At 35.4% G+C, this 17,094-nt stretch overlaps 1 protein-coding gene across 1 annotated transcript in view; it reads left to right on the top strand.

Annotated features, from left to right (window-relative positions):
• NBAS (NBAS subunit of NRZ tethering complex) overlaps window positions 1-17,094 on the top strand; it is a 158,682-nt gene that overhangs the window by 52,798 nt on the left and 88,790 nt on the right. Inside the window, exons 30-34 of the mRNA XM_071741942.1 lie at window positions 1,934-2,157; window positions 3,579-3,691; window positions 6,289-6,402; window positions 15,122-15,235; window positions 15,748-15,905. Coding sequence (XP_071598043.1) covers window positions 1,934-2,157; window positions 3,579-3,691; window positions 6,289-6,402; window positions 15,122-15,235; window positions 15,748-15,905 — 723 coding nt within the window. The remainder of the gene's footprint in view (window positions 1-1,933; window positions 2,158-3,578; window positions 3,692-6,288; window positions 6,403-15,121; window positions 15,236-15,747; window positions 15,906-17,094) is intronic.

The following is a 17,094-nucleotide window of genomic DNA, read 5'->3' as shown; positions in this document are numbered from 1 at the left end:
GCACATAGGCAGTCTTTTTAGCTAAATGTTATAATCAGCCAAGCATTTCTTAATGATAAAGTTCTGTTTTGATATTATCCAAGATCATTATAGGATTATGGACTTTCTGCTGTTTCAGTTGAAGCAGAGTAATGTGAGATGAGAAATCTAAATTAATTGAAGGAAAAAAAACCCTGCCTATGCATAAACCCCAAACCTATGTCATTAATACTTTCAAAGGACCAGCTACTAGACTGATGTAAAATTTGCTGTTACGTGTGTTGCTTATCTACGTTTTCATTTCATCACACAATAGTTTATAACAAAAACTACCATATCCACTATAAGTAATTTTGAAATAGACACATCTTTTGCAGTTTGTGTTTTATTACAGTTTCAAGATTTAATTGCTTGTGGCTACCAATCTGATTAGCTCTTAGAAGAAGTTTTAAAAGCAAATTAGAAAAATAATGAAGGGAAAAAGCAATGCTATTTATCCTATACATAAAAAATTCCCTCTTTCTCTGTAGTTTTACAATTTGAGTTGCTCAGAGAGAACTACAATGTATTAATCTTCATGGTTTTATGATAGGCTAATGCTGGGTGTACTTGGAATTTTTTTAGAGTGCATTTAAAAAATAGTACTAGAGCACTCTGAAAATCATAGTATTTGCCTTGTTCTGATCTCTAAAGTATTTTCTAATATTAAGAGGTTTATTTAACCTGTCTGCCATAGGATTAAAAAAAAAGTGTTTTGGAAAAATTATTTAGGAATGCTGAAAATGCTTAGAAATATAGTGCTGTTATATTCAAGTATAGTTTGGTGACTGCAAAATCAAAAAATTAATGAGGCAGTAAAGATCTGAAATCACATGTAAATAGACTTTTCTTGACCTGATACTTGCTCTAGTCTGCTTACATGCAAAGTGAATCCTGTCCTGTTGAGGAAGAACTTTATGTCTATACATTTTGTGAGAGGCAAATTGTATGTATGTCATCTTGGAGGAAGAAGAATCAGCTATTGCACTTTGCATCTTTCAGTATTCCTTGAGCATTAATGTATTGTGAAATAGAAGATGGTCCAATTGTATGGTATTTTTTAAGAAGCACTGAACTGCATTTCTTTCCAAAGAATGAAATAGTTTGCAAAGGTTCTTCCTGGTAAAGAAATACTTTAATTTCAATATGTGATTTAACACAGTCTCATCTATGCCCACTTTCCCATGTAGGGCTGGACCAGGTGATCTTTTGCGGTTCCTTCCAACCTGGACTGTTCTGTGATTCATTGGTTCTATTTAATTTGTTACAACTGTAAAACCTTCGATAAAGGCCATTTTTTTTGCAGCTATGATATTTTCTGAAACTATTAAATGTATGTGTTGCTGTTCTTTAGGACTGTGAAAAAAAAACCAAAACAACCCGCTAGTTTATTTGTTTAAGGCATTGAGATTATTTTGAGTGTCTTAAAATGGGCAAAACTTTGACCTGATAATAGCTGTTAGATGTTTTGTGGCAGATGCTGCAGTATATTACTGTGCATTTTTTGAAGATAGTCTTGATTGAAACTTAACATCTTACATGGTTGGTTCTAAGTATTTTTAGTTTTTTCAGGGATACAAAATTTCTTCTCATAAATTGGTGGTCTTACACTGAACTGCCTTTACATATTCATACATCCTACTAGCCCCTCAGACTGTAGGTGTAATTAATTTCTGATCTCTAGGTCATACTGTAAATGGGCCTTTTTTCCTGCAGTAAGGAAAAATAACTCTCTGCTACTTAATTTTAGCTGTTCTAATACTCTTCTTGGTAGAAGTTACATTTTTTTATTAGACTGAATACATTCTTTTGACCTCAAGGATTCTTTTATTTGAAGGTATTGGTTCCATACATTGTGGATGAGCTTACTTGAAGCTGCTACTGCAGATTATTAATCTGTTGTTCTTTCTTTTAGATATTCACAGAAAGTCTTCTGTGCTCAAGCAGTATAGACAATATCCACTTAGCTGGAGAAATGATGCATTGCAGTATTTGGTCAGTGGATCCACCAAGCTCCTCAAAAGGGAAGCCCCAGTACCGAGTCAGCTATGCGAAAAGTATTGAACTGGTTTTGGCTGCTGGCAGAGAATATTTCAATTCATCAACGAGTTCAAGTGACAGTTGTATGGATTTGGCCAGGTATATTTACAGTTACCATATATGTAAATACATATTACTTGTAATGAATTTTAAATGAAACTTGAATTTTCTTTTCCCTGCAAGAGGGGATGAATCTTCTGTGGGTTTATTTCTCCATGTAAAATTAGGTGGTAAATGGAAACAATAGCATTGACTTCTGTAAGAGATTTTTGTTTGAGTTTCTTTTTGTTTTGTGTTTTTCTCCACTGCCTTGCTTTGTATATATGTACACGATTGCTGTCCCTGGTTACTGGAATGGTCTTTTAGAGAATTCAGGTAGAACAAGAAATGTGCAAGGCCTTCCCTGTAGATAAGAAGCTTTTTGTGTGTGTCATATGAACCTTTTCAATGTGGCAGCATTGGACCACAATTGCATAGAATTCTGCTTATTCTTTTATTTTTTTCTCACATTAGTCTTCCCAGATTGTAAGAGTTAATTTTAGGCTGTCTGTCCCGCTTTGTTACATTAAGAAATAAGCCAAATAGTTATTCAGAAAGGAATTTGGGCATAGAGCAGCCTTGGAGGCTGTAGTGTGGGTGTTCATTCTTATATAGAATTAGATCTGGAAATTTTTTCTTTTACAGTATAGATGCAGATAGGTAAAATAATTAGATAGTATCTATTCAGAAGACTGATGCCTTGGATTACCCTAAATATTTAAAATAGAGGCATGCGTTTCGTTTTGTCTTTTGTCCCTTTTGTTCTTAGAATTTGCTGTTTCATTGGTAGTGTGTTATGTGTTAATCCAAATGGGTTTTCATTTTCCTGAGGCACTTACTGAAAAAAAAACAAACACACCAAAACAAAAAGCAAACAAAAAACCAAGCAATAATACTCGACTATTAAGGCAGGTATGTCTTATAAAGTACTACTTTTACTTAGATGTGAGTACACTTCCCTACTAATTACAAGAAAAATGTTCAGTTCTTTTCCCTCTCACTATTAAAGTGCATCTTGACCCATAATGGTATATATATACGTTACCACATTTTTTATGTACTGATTATAGTAATACAGTCAAACTGTTTGTAATTCACAGAATCACAGAATTGCCACAGTTGGAAAAGACCTCTAAGATCACCCCCTCCAACAGTCAACATCCCCTCCCCAGTAAAGTATATATCAATATTTCTAGCACCCACTAGAGATGTCCTGGAGTGCCTCATCTACACAGTTTTTAAATACTTCCACCACCTCCCTGGACAGTCTGTTCCAATTCCTAACTACTCTCTCAGTAAAGAAATCTTTGTCTAAGAGTTTTGGTGGGAGTTTTGTTTGTTTTTTTCTTTTTTTTTTTTTTTTTTTTTTTGGGTTGCATCTGTTTGTTTCTGTTTTTCACTCACAAGTGAATTTCTTCCACAAATTTAACTCTAAATTTATTAAAGCTTTTTTAGAAAAAAAAAATTTCCTATCTATTTAGGTGCTGTCTACAACTTATTGTAGACTGTCCAAGTGCCATTCAGGAGGAACTGGATCTCATTCATGCTCTCAGCTACCTTGAAGAATTTGGTGTGAAAATGTTACCATTGCAAGGTATGGCATATTTTTATTCTTTCTATGATTACTTAAGTTGCATGTGTAAATATGCATGACAAATAGTTCACTGTTGCATCAGTAAACTAAAGGGTCCCTTCCCAAATAGCTTCCCAATATCCAAACAGCTTAGAGGCACATACCAAAAAGATGTCTATGTATTCTGAGTTTTGTGACTTATATTTAGTAGGACTTCTTAATAATTAGAATACTAAGTATCCAGAGCTCCTGGTATGTGTAAAATACTGTTTACTTTTTCCCATGCTGATGAGCTTTGAAATAATGGGTGGAAGATGCATAGCTCATGTATAAGCAGTTTTCATGTCTCCACTGAGCTGTTTCATATAAAACTCAGTGACAAGAAATATCACAAAACTTTTACAAATATTTCTTCTGAGGACCTATCTAAAACTTTAAATCTGTTTTGTAACTCTCAGTACAGTCATATGGGAAGTTACTGGACAGAAGTTGGAAAGGAAGGAAAATTACGGACAACAAGAAAAATGGGCAAATTGAATATATTACAGTATATTCTATTACTTATAGATTCTGCCAAAGTCATTGCTTTGTTAGCAAAACCCTGCTGTTTTCTAAGTGAAAGAAATGCAAGAGATCTCATCCACCTGGCTTTCAGGGAAGCTTGAATGTATAGTGTGTGGACAGCTGTGTGAAACTTTATGAACACTGGTATTGAAAGCACTCTAAAAGAACTGACTGAGAAGAGCACTGAGTCCCAGTGAAAGGTGCTGATGGTTGTGTTTTACTTCTGGCACTGTGCAGAGGAGTGCTGGGATTTATGGAAAGCACTTGTGGGTCTGTGGATAAGTGGAGTGGATGTTCTTAATAGCTGTTGTTACTTTACTTTGGTCTTCTCTTTGTTTCTTTTTTTTCCAAGTATTCCTTCAAAATGAGCTGTTGCTCATTTTACTGTTTCTGACTGAGAAGTGTGGTTTCTAAGTCTTGAAATACTGCACAGTTGGCAAAATTATTTTTTAGTCTGTTTGGCCTGTAGGTTTGTATTTTTTCATCTTCTTCAGTGTGAAAGTGAAGGTAACTCTTAAGAAAAAAAAAAAGTTCAAACATAGTATTGCATTAGCAGTATCCATAATACAACTGATCTCAATTAATTAGAATATGTGAAATTGTGCATATAATTTTATTAATAATCCTGACTTATCTTCTGTTCGGTGTCTTTCATGTAAATCAAATTAATCTAATATGATTAAAATTATATTTTAAAGTTTCAGTGAAAGCCTTTAAATGGTCAGTTAACTTTGATAGAATGTCATTAAAATAACATTAAAGATCAGTTATTCCCACTATAAGAATTAGCAATAGACTTTTATTTGCGCTTTTATGTTTAGTTTTCTGCAGATCTCCCCTCCTTACTTAGATTTTTAGCAAGCTCAGCAGTTAGGGTTGTGGGCTTCTGTTAAAATGTATTTGACAAAATCTGGTTTGGAGACTCTTTATTAACATGATAGGTGAAAAGTCCATTTTATTGCAAGTGTTTCACCCATGTTATTATGTCAGTTACATTGGATATTTAAAAAAATCTTGCTTATACAATCAGCAAATGAAAACATTTTACTGCTGTATAGTATTACATATATTACATATATATGAAATCAAAGCATAACTATTTCTTGCCTCTCCACCTCTCCATTCTTTACTCATTTTAGTCTAATCTGATTTCCAGAACTTCTTAATAGGGTTTTTACTATGTGAGTGCTTTTTTACTCTTACTGGGGGGCCTAATATTGTATGTTTTAAGCTATCTGCTAACACAGTTTATCTTGCATGTAGACATGGATGTCTGAGAGTCACATGGAAGATCTACATGCTATTCCTCTGTATTCTAAGAACTTGGGTGATATAGAAATGCTTTCTAAAGCAGCAGCCAGAAGTTAGCTACCCTCTAGCTAGCTAAAAAGAGCACTGCAATTGGTTTATGATACTAAATTATGCAGTTCATTATTTAGTTCTTGATAAAATCTTATTGGAAACACAGTATTAATTATAAGCTTGTCAGGGTGTGGTTAACACAACCTGATGATGTGCAGGCTATTTCTCCACTTGCTCAGAAAATATTTATGTAAAATAAGTAGCCTGAAAATTTTGCCTAAGACAGTTCTTTCAATCTTTGTTATGTATCCTCTCTATCCTGAAAAGTAGTGTGAAATATCAGTTATTTACGACATTCTAAATGGAAGTTAATATCTGTTTTAGCAGTCTTTCTGATGATGTTGCAAAAATGCTAGTTTAAAAAAATGCATAAAGGCATATGGTAAGTCAGATAAAATTTACAAGGTTGAGCCTGAAAACCTGAAGTAGGTTTTCATTTTGGTCTTCTCCCTCCCTTCCCAGCCTGACTCGCTAGTGATTGGGGCTGGTCATAGTGTAGTGTCCTTTTAACTTTTTATTTATAGATATAATTGAAGATCTACATGCAAGTAACTTTAGGATGGTTTTCAGATTGTGTTTGAATTTTTGTGCTCCTTGTTACTCTTTCAGTGTGTGTTTTGTTTAACAAGAAATACAGAATACAGCAGTAGGGTTTATTTTACACAATCTCTAACATCAGTTCTTTTCAACAGTGCGTTTGTGTTCAGATCGACTCAGCCTCATCAAGGACTGTCTTGCTCAGATGTCAGCAAACTATAAACAGTCTGCTAAGCTCCTGGGACTTGCAAATTTGCTGAGAGTAGCAGGTAAGCTATTAATAAGGCAGTGAATTGCAACATGTATTTGTGCTATGTTTTTGGACATTTGAGTTGATAATTAGAATGTCTGTTCAAGGATATCACATCCTTGAGTCATCTGGGGGAGCAGTGGTTGGGGAGGAATGAAATATTTTACTTGTAAAACAGTTGATGTTGTCAGCTGCTCTTACCTTCTACTAATACCTCGAATAAAAACAGCCTTGTCTAATCTGGATTTTGAGTAAGAACTCATTTCAGGTTCAAAGAACTGTGGCTGAGGATATTTTCTCTCATGGTTAATTGGTAGTACTAAAATTCCAGTAAATCTTATTGTCTCTGCTAAAGACAGTTTGATTTATTACTAGTCCCATTTACAGGGACTATTCCCTCCCAGTAGAGGGGAAAAAAGTTATCTGTGATGCAAAAACTAAAGCTTTTTGACTGTTGTTTGTGCTTCATTTATCTCCTTTGTGCACTAGAAATAATGTGTTCAGGATTGCATCCTTAGGGATACTAGTTTTTAAATTTTTTTTAAAATTTCTTTTTAAATATGTGTAGAATATTGCATGTGTATGGGAAAGATCACAAGAAGGGGAAGACCAGAGGAAGGAAAGATTCTCAGAACTATTGTGACAAGTCTATAATTTAGATAGCTTACATGAAGTTTCTGGCAGTTCTTTTGATTTTGAAAAATACTTTGTCTATACCAGTATATTATGAGGACGTAGGAATATAAATTAGAAATCTATATTTCATACAGCATGGTGTATAAAATCAGTGTATTTCAACTTTGGCACTGATGCATGCCTGGCTGCTTTTTCTTTATATATTTCTTAAATAATTTATAGGGTTTTACTGTGTTTTCAGGAAGCACAGTAGTGACAACTTCTGCATAGTGTTATGTGTAGGGAGGGAAATACTCAAGGGGTTTGGGGTGATGAACAGAGGTATGGAAGTTAGATTGCTGACCTCCTGAGATGGCTTGATCCTAAAGAAAGGAATTGCTGGAAATGTCATTGTGACTGGTAAGCTCAGACCTTTAAGTGCTACTACCTTAAAGATGGCAGAAAGGAGGGGATGGGACCTAGTTGGGTAGCTGGATCCAGTCTACTTATTTGTTCATTTTACTTGTAATATTCTGTTGTGTTGCTGTGTGTCATTCCAAATTCTGGAAATGTGGAGGTTCTTGTTGGATCCCACAAGGATAAACTAAAGATAATGCAAAAAAAAAAAAAAAAAAAAAAAAATTAGAAGTAAGATTACCAGTCCTGGATCCAGGGATACCAGGAGTGGGTTGATGTTGCTGGGAACTTCCCTCCTGCTGAAGCTCATCATCACACCTGTTTTTATTAGGCCTGTTTCACTCAAACAATTGTAACACAACTGTGAGTAAGCGTGGTTGGGACATATCAGATGGAACACCTGGAGCAGATCTCCTCCACTCTGCTTGCAGTCTTATCTCTACCATTGTCTTCATATCCGGGCCCTAGGCCATATGCAGGCTGTTATTTCCATAGGCACCAGGCAGTCAAGTATTTGTTCCAGGGATTACATTGGTGTTGTACTACACCCTGTGGACCAGTTCCTTAAAATTATAGTTGCAGAAGGATAAAAGAGAGGGGAAGAAAGGGAAATAAAGCAGTTATAGTGAAGTCACCACCCAAAGTTTGCAACTCAAGATCAAGGAATTGTGTCTTCTCAGCAGAGTCAACAGTCTCTGGCTTTGTGGCCTGCCTTCTTATCAAGGAACTGTCTCTTAAGTCCTTCAGATTGTTCCAAACAAATGCATGACACATCCCACCTGTTACATCACTCTGTTGCTCAGTCTGACACCTTCCCCTAGGGGGCTACAAAATAAGAATAGAAAGGGAAAAGGAGAAAAGGAGAACTAGAGATAACTAAGAATCTTCACAAGGTATTGATGCTTGCATTTGCACAAGCCAAAATGGCATGTAGTCATCAAAGTCTTATACAGGGTATAAAATATGGTAGGAACAACATTCCATTTTCATCAACTTTCAAGCAACAATTTCACACATTTAGTTTGGGACACACCTCTCCCTCTTTAGCCAACTCTGCAAAGAAAGATAGAATAAAACATACTCTGTGATTCAGGTGTGTGTATAAATATATATATATATATGTGTGTGTCTGTCTGTCTCTTCTTAAGTCCTTCAGACTGTTCGAGACAAATGCATAACACACTCTGCCCATTATATACTGTACAGCTTTTTCCCTCTCTGCTTCCTCCCACATCAGGTTAAAGTCTGTCAATTTTTCTTCTAAATATTCTGGGTTCTTCAGGCTTATGCTGCTGAGCTTTATATTCTTTTTGAATCTTAATGATTCTCTTTGGATGGGAGAACGAAAAACAAAATCTAAAGTGATTCCATGAAGCTTAAAAGCACAAAATATTTTGTCCAGTTGTGTTACCATCATGCCTTACTTGTAGATCAGCATCTACAGTGCCCTGGTATATACTTTTGAACAGGCAACAAACTTGTGGTCTCACCTTCAGAGATTAAAAGATGGGAGAATTTTAAGCAATTCATATGGAGCTCATTGGTATGGTAATTTCTGTGTGCTACTGGTAAAATCACAGTGGCATTTACTTAGACACCACTGTAAAGAGAGATTTAAAAGATATTTAAAGCCTTATGAAAAACGGCCTCCTGATTTTCCTTCAACTTGGTTACTGGGCTAGAGAAAACAAAAAGATGACTGTGCAAGGTGGTTAATTTTTAAGAAGATAAATGATTTAGAACTACTACTTATGCTACAAATTACTTATTTTTTCCAAGAATGTTGGGCTCTCTGACTTTAACAGTTGACTTTGGGAGTTACACTAATGGTTGTTCCTGTATTAAGTATGGTGTTTTAGTAGTAAAAGTATATTTCAAGGGTGAATCTTGCTAAGGAAAACCCTGCTTTGACATGACACTTGTTTTTTTTGCTTTTTATGCTAATTAAAAAAAAAACAACTCTCCCACTTTCGAGATTATCTTTTGGTTATAAAATAGCATCTATTTAAAAGGAAAAAAGTATCAAGAAAACATTTTCAGTAGTGACCTTCTGTGGTAGATGTGGATATTTTTTATGGTGGTGTTGGAACTTTTTTGGATGTGTTTTTTTTTAAAAATAAGTAGTTCTAGCTTTTGTGATTAAAAACCATTTTACTGTCACTAAGGGATGACTATAGTCATACTACTTACATAGAAATACTACTTTCTGTACAGGGTATTAATTTATGAGCAAGATAGAGATTCAGGATGAGAATGTCATAATGGTGAATTTTATCTAAACTGATTTGTGAGTGATGGGTCTGGAAATCAGGGTTCTTTCATTTTAATAAAATCAGTTTTTCTGGACTTGAAAGCTATAAATTACATACCACTATAACTGCAGATTTTTTGTGTGCCTGACATTTCATCCCATTAACAAGTAGCTAGAAGAGTATCCAAAAGCATACAGAGAGAGAATTATTGTCATCACTGTTGTAAGTCATGCATGGAAATGCAATATTTTTCCAACAGATTAAAAAAAGTTGGTAGAACTTCACTGTTCAGTCCTCAGTTATTGCTGTATATACTTCCAGTGACAGTGGAATAATTAGCTCACGGTGAATTTAAGGTTAGGGTTAGAGTTGGGGTTTTAATAGCTAGGTTAATAATGGCTATAAAAAACAAATTTTAAGTGAAATACTCTCATAACCTAATCATAGTCAGTAAATGAATGGTTTCATAAAATTTCATAGTAGGTGTAAAGAAAAAATATATTAAAGCCAGAAATGTGGAAATGATATTTAGGTATCTGTTGACTCATAATTTAAGTTAGATTATTAATACAGCATAGAGTCATTTTAGGACTTTGATAGCCATAAGAATGATAACAAGATGTAATGCACAGATTAGTTTGTAGCCAAAAGGGCAGCTCACATGTATGAATTGTAAGATTCTTGAATGAGTGTGTTCTATTTTAAACTGACTACTAGACAAAAAGAACCTTCCTTGCAGTTTTAGCACAGATAGTCTATGTTACCAGATGTAAAACTACTGGGAAAGGGTAACTTTTTTAACAGCTTCTGATGAAAGAGAATGGTTTTATGGAGATGTATTGGGATGAGTCTGAGTATTGAAAAAGAATCTAGGGATTGAACTTTATGGATTTGCATAGTGAAGAATTAGATTAAGTGCTGCTGGAAGAAATAATTGTTTTTCGTCCCTAATTGGTTTTCACTACTTATGCAATTATCCTGATTTATGAGCCACCTTTGATGTGAAAGAAGTTCTAATTTTGTCTTGTAAACTGTACTTTGGTTATATTGTATTGGTTATATATGCTCAAATTTGCAGGCCCTTTGATTCCTGATCCAGTGTGTGTTTCTGGCAGTCAGGTGCTTTTGTGTGCTTTATCTTACCTGCTAACTGGAGGAATTTGTTTCAGAGTTTGCCGTTTTTTCCCACCCCATCTGACTGCTGATTTCGAAAGACCTTTTTGCTACATCTATCCGTACACTTGTTGTAGAATGTTAGAGAGGATTGGAGAATGTTGGAGAATATTCCTGAATATTCTCGAAGAGATAGGGGGTGTGACCCCTTTACTGTGCCCAAATCCATGTTTGGGGGGCCAATTAGATCGGCCCATACTCCGGTGCTACCTGCACCAGGGATTCGCTGTGCTACAGGTAAACACACCGGGTGTCCAATAAAACGTTATGTTGTTATATGGTGGCAGGGGCGTGGTCACAGAAGCACTATGTAAGTGAAAGTTGATGCGAAATAAACGGGAAGTTCGTTTATCAACCATATTGGTTGCACGCGTTTTCTTCACTGCTCCCGCATACACGTATAAATTTTATTTATATTTTTATCTGTGTATGGTATATACTATTTATACTATACCTAATAAAGGCTCCATAAAATACTATGAGCGGATGTATTTTAATTGCAATTGTAAAATAATAGATGTGCAATGCATACAGGAGTAGAGTGCACGTAGACATCAGAGAATCAAAGAATGGTTTGGTTTGAAAGGGAACTTAAAGATCACATAGTTCCAAACCCTCTGCAGTGGGCTGGGGTATCTTCCACATCCAGGGAAGGGACATCCACAACTTCTTTGGGCAACCTGTGCCAGTGCTTCACCACCTTCTCTGTGAAAAATTTCCTCCTAATGTCTGACCTAAATCTACCCTCTTTCAGTTTAAAGCCAAAGGGAATTCGGGAGAATGCGGTCAACGTGACAGCTGAAAAATCTGCACCTGCTCAGGGAGCTAAAGTTGTTCTGCACCTCGTGATCCTCACTTAATCTACACTCTCAGTTGTGCTAGGGTGTGAAAGAATTTGCTTTATATTATATGCTTGCTTAAAAAACAGAGGACCAAAAAAAAGAGTAATAAAAAAATTGCTTATGGATCACAAATTATGGCTACGGTTCTCTACTGTTATTGTGTATCAAAAGATTTAGTGAGCATTGCTTTTTAATTCTTGAGTCAAGCTCTCTAGAAATGTTTTTTGGTCATTGTTCTCTGTGCTCAAAACTTTGTCTGGTAATTTAATTAATTTTAATATACAAAAACTAATACTAGTGACTTCAGCTTTGTTCACATTCCTAAATCAAAGTTTGTTTTTGAAATCTACCTTTCTCGACATTGACTGTCTCGCTTATATAAATGTTGAAGCAATCATTCAGATGTAGGTGACATGGAATTTCTGGAGTATACATACAATTTTGATACTATTTGACTTCTAAATTTTTTATGACGTTGTTTTACTCAGTATTACATTGTTTCATCCACTCACACATTCAGCATACATCTTCCTCAAAGTCTTTCCTCATGCTTTTATTTTTCTTTAGATGGTCCAAATTGGATCTAAACTTTAAATAAGTATTGAACATCCTTTCATTCTCAAGAAAAAAAAAATATTTTCTGTTATTTCTTTGCTTCCATATTTTTCCTGTCATAATTTAAAATAGCATTACAGAATCATTCAAGTGGGAGACCTTTCAAATCAAGTCCAACTTAACCCAGCACAGCTATGTCCACCACTAATCCATGTCCCTAAGCCACCACATCAGCATGTTGTTTAAATACCTCCAGGGATGGTGACTCTGCCACTTCACTGAGCTGTCTCTTCCAGTGCTTGACAATCCATTTGGAGAATATTTTTTTCCTAATATCTAGTCTAAACCTCCCCTGGCTCAACTTGAGGCTGTTTCCATATGTCCTCTTGCTTGTTACTTAGAGAAAAGGGACCAACAACCACCTCACTACAACTTCCTTTGAGGTATAATGTCTTATCTTCTTGTATCAACTTGTATCTGAATGCTGAACGTCATAGAAAAAGGTAATATTGAGAACTGTGGAGACTTTTAAATTTTACTGTGTCGAGTAACTCTTAGAATACAAATTGGTTTTCCATATGGCATAAGAAGGGAATAGTCTGAAGCAACTGTATGCACACAAACTTTCACAAATAATAAACAAGGTATGCTTTCCAGTTTCTGAACCTGGTTTTGTTTGACTTCAGTAATAGAAATGCTTTCAAATAGGCATCAGGAATGTGAAGCAGTAATTTTTTTCATGTTTGAATAGAAGAACAGACCATGCCACAGATCTGCAGCAGGTAGTATTTTAATGACTTCACTGTTGAAGCAATTTCACACGTGAAAAAGTGTTTGGACAGTGCTGGAGTGGATTCCGGTTTCAGAACTGGTGGTTGCTCTGTGACTTAACAGCCTGTGTTAAGATAATGGAAGTTTAAATGAGTGAACAGTGGAGATAATATGAGAAAGTGCAGCCATGGACTGGAAGGAAAACTATCCCTGTATTTTATATTTGCACTTCTGAAGAGCATGCAGAGATGTATCCTGCTCCATCAAAACTAATTAGCTAAGGCACTGGGGGACTTGTCAGGATATGACTGCTCAAGCACAGTTAAGAACTGTTCCTTACTCCTAGTAGTCCCCCTCATTTCCCTGCAATCCCACTGATTTTTAGGTAGCAATAAATAGCAGTGATTATTTTGTCTAGCTGAAATTTGAGGGACAATAGTTTGATTATTTGTCTTGCCTTAGATTTGTGTCTGCTACTTAGTCAAATCCCTCTGTAAGTAGTAAAGCTGTCAGGGTAAAGTGGGCATAAAAAGGTGAGTGGCAAGTATGGATCTCTTATAAGAAATTTCTATCAGAAATGAGAGTTCACATTTAGATTAGGTAGACAGAAGCAGCTCTTTTGTCATCTGTAATTGCTTTTGCCTGGGTGAGATGTTTCCAGGTTCCAGAGGGTAAAATTTCACAACAGAAGAGCCTTGGATGTGATTTATGTGCAACGTTGTGTGTTGGCAATATACTGAACAGGAGACCAAAAGCTAAAATGATGGGAAACCAACCTTTTCTCCATCTGAGTTAGTTGTGATGTGCTGGGATTAGGGGAAACTTGATTGAGTTCAGTAATTAGGGTAACTTCACCTCCCTGAATGTCATTCTAGTGTATGTTCTAGTGTTACATCTTTTGAGAAAGCTTTAAAATAAATTTGCCTAAGTTGATGCATCTGAGATTGGAGTCACCCAATTTAAGAACATGTACTCTTTAATGGCTTTTGGAACTGGGTCTGTTTAACCTTCTGGAATGTTTGCATTTCACAAGTTGTAATACAGTTTCATAAACTAGTGCCCTTTTCAAATAACTAACAACAGTGACTGTGTAAAATTGCTTTTAATAATAGGTGAGAAACATGAGCAGGAAGTTTGCCTTAAAAAAAAAATTAGTAATTTTATTAGCTTCTTGCCATCCTCTTCTAAATTAATAGTGAGAGATTACTATTCCTATGCAAATTATTTGGGCAGAAGCCTGGATCAACCGGTGTCATTCCATTATCTTTTGTTCATTCTCATTGGAAAAAACATTAAAAAAAAAACAAAACAAAAAAAAACCCAAAAAAAACCCCAAACCAAAACAAGCAAACAGATGATTGATAAGATGTCGTGAGTATAGATGTTATTTGTGTTGAATATAACTGGCTTTGAAAAGGAGGTGTTTAATTAGTTGAATGCTGTTGTGTTACAATTAAGCACAGGACATTTTTCTATAGAGTTTCTTGATGAAACTTCAGTCAGAAAATATCAAGAGTATCTGAATCTTCTTTTCATTCATAACTGGGAGAAGAAGCATTGTCTAGAAAGTCTGATGATCAGGATTCATGTTTAGTGTGAAAAATTAGTTTCAGTTCTACTTGCTAAATTTATTACAATAGGTATTTTTAAATATCCATGGTTTCCACACTCATGAATTATTTGGCTCTGCGAATTGGGAGTTTAAAGTGGAACTTTTTATACTGTAAAAAAAAAAAATAAAAAGTTCAAAATTCTTCTGTTGCAGTTCACAGAAGCTTTTTTTCAATGTCTGTATTTACAGTTGTGTTCCTTACCTTAATATCCCTTTTGATCTATCTTAACCATCCCATAAATACAGTTTTCAGAACTTCTTTTTAAAAAAACGTAACATGCTATGTAGTTCTCTTAGCCAGTTATGATGCCAATATTTTTTAGAATACATAACTTTTTATTGTTTCCTTCAGGAAAAAGCAAATAACTATTTCTCCTTCAGTTTCAAGACAGGGTTTTTATATTATGGCATATAATTTACGCAAGAAATAAAGTAGTACAGTTAAGTCAACCATTAGCTCCAATTAACTAATAAAAATATCTTTTTTTTTTTTTCCTATAGGAGATGATGCGATAGAGAGAAAAGGTCAAGTTTTAATCCTTTTAGTGCAACAAGCTCTCAGTTTTCAGGACTACAAAGCAGCTAGTATGCATTGCCAGGAGCTCATGGCTACAGGTAAAGTGAATAAATGGAGATGGCTTGGGATGATGGTGGTGAAAATCTTTTGACTGTCTGCTTACTGTGAAGTATGGTACTTCATATCAGTCCATTTCATTCAGAAATCACTTATGTTTTGTTTGTGGAAGTCAACTGACACAGCATATCAAAAGTAGAAGACAGGTGGTAGAAAGTACCCTACAGAAGATGGGATAGTTGTCCTACAGAAATAGGCCAAACCTGTTGTCATGGAGGTCCATGTAGTCATGAAACTGCAAAATACTCAAGCCACAGTGATTTCTGGAGCAGCATTTTTTTGTAGAAATGTTTCTGCTGCATTTGGGTAGCCTTAAGGCTGAGTTTTATCTCTGTTCTATGAAACATTTATGGTTTCTTTCTCAGGGGATGGAAAGTGTTGGCAGGAATGCCACATGCCTCTGCTTCATCTCAGTCAGCAAAAATTATGCAGCATCCTTCTGTCACTTGTGAAGTTTGCCACCCTCAGAAGTGCATTTCGTGTTCCCTTCTAGGTTATTCTAAAAGCTGGGTAGTGTGCAGTCAGCTTGGACAGTCAGAAGGCTTCCATGATTTGGAAATGCGTCAGGAACTCCTGGCCTTTGCCCTGACACACTGTCCCCCAAATGCCATAGAAGCATTGCTGGCAGTGAGCAGTTCCTTACAAACCCAGGTAGGTGTTCCTGAAACTTCTTTCATGCATGTTCAATGCTTAACAAAGTAAAGGGGACTTGTGTTCATTTTTAAATTTGTTCTTTCAAGTTCCACAATACAAGAATTTTGTATTAGTCCTACTTTATTTTTATACTTTCACTGTTATATTTCAAACAATGAGGTATTTTTCTAAGAATCTTTATCTGATGAATAGGCTTCTCAAGTGGAAGTGCAGTTGTATTCTCAATCTTCAGTACATTACTTATTTATTGCCTGTTTTAAACATTTTATTTGCAAATGCAGTTACATTATTGTCTTCAATGCCTTCCAGGTTCTGTCACGTGTTTACGCTTTGTAATGCAACTTCTTTAAATGCCCACATAAATAAAAAGGTTTATTCTTACATTTTTGATATCTATGCAATACACAGTATTTTCTCACTGATGTCGCCCATGTAATGGTTTTCACAGCTACAATAGGTTTTATGTCTGAGTCTTCCTTATTAACTCTTCAATGACTGACTTCTTAATAGTCAGATTTTACGTGTTCAACTGATCGTACTAGATATGTGAGAACGTGTAATTGTGCCATTTAAATACCAGTTATGGCAAGATGACATAGGAAACCTTTTGAAAAGTTGTATTTGAAACTGCTGTGCAGTAATTAAGGTTGTCAAAACACTAAATTTTTGTTCAGTTTAATTGTGACTTTGCCTTCTGCTTAAGAGTTGGTATTTGTCATAGTTTTTTTTAAGACTTCTCAGCGTTCATAGATTTATCTGTCTCTAATAAAAACAGTTTAGAGGGCTTGCAGGAAGCCATCTGGAGAAGACAGCAATAGCTACAGTACACATGCAGTCTAATTAAGGTAGCTGCAAGTGCTTAGCTTTTTTTGTTACCAAACTGCTCCTATAGCAATGGGTATGAGAAATACAGGCAAGGTATTAAGGCAGTCTGTGCTCCTTCCTTAACAGGGTAGAATGAGAGTAAATGCTACAAAGGATTTGAAATAAAGTCCAGCTTCTGCAAGCTAGTTACTGTATTTCAATCATGAAAGCCCTGTAACTTGAGAAGCAGCTACAATTATATACTTTACCACAAGTGGATTTTTTTGCATAATTGGTTCCTGTACAGTATAGAAAAAAAACTTATTTCACCTTTTATGTACCTGGAATTTAAAGCCAGATAAACTTCTAGCACTGCCTAAGC

Source organism: Heliangelus exortis, chromosome 3 (assembly GCF_036169615.1).
Source record: "Heliangelus exortis chromosome 3, bHelExo1.hap1, whole genome shotgun sequence".
Classification (NCBI taxonomy): Eukaryota; Metazoa; Chordata; class Aves; order Apodiformes; family Trochilidae; genus Heliangelus; species Heliangelus exortis.
Note: the sequence above shows the minus strand (reverse complement) of the source record. Positions and strands in the feature narration are given on the sequence as shown.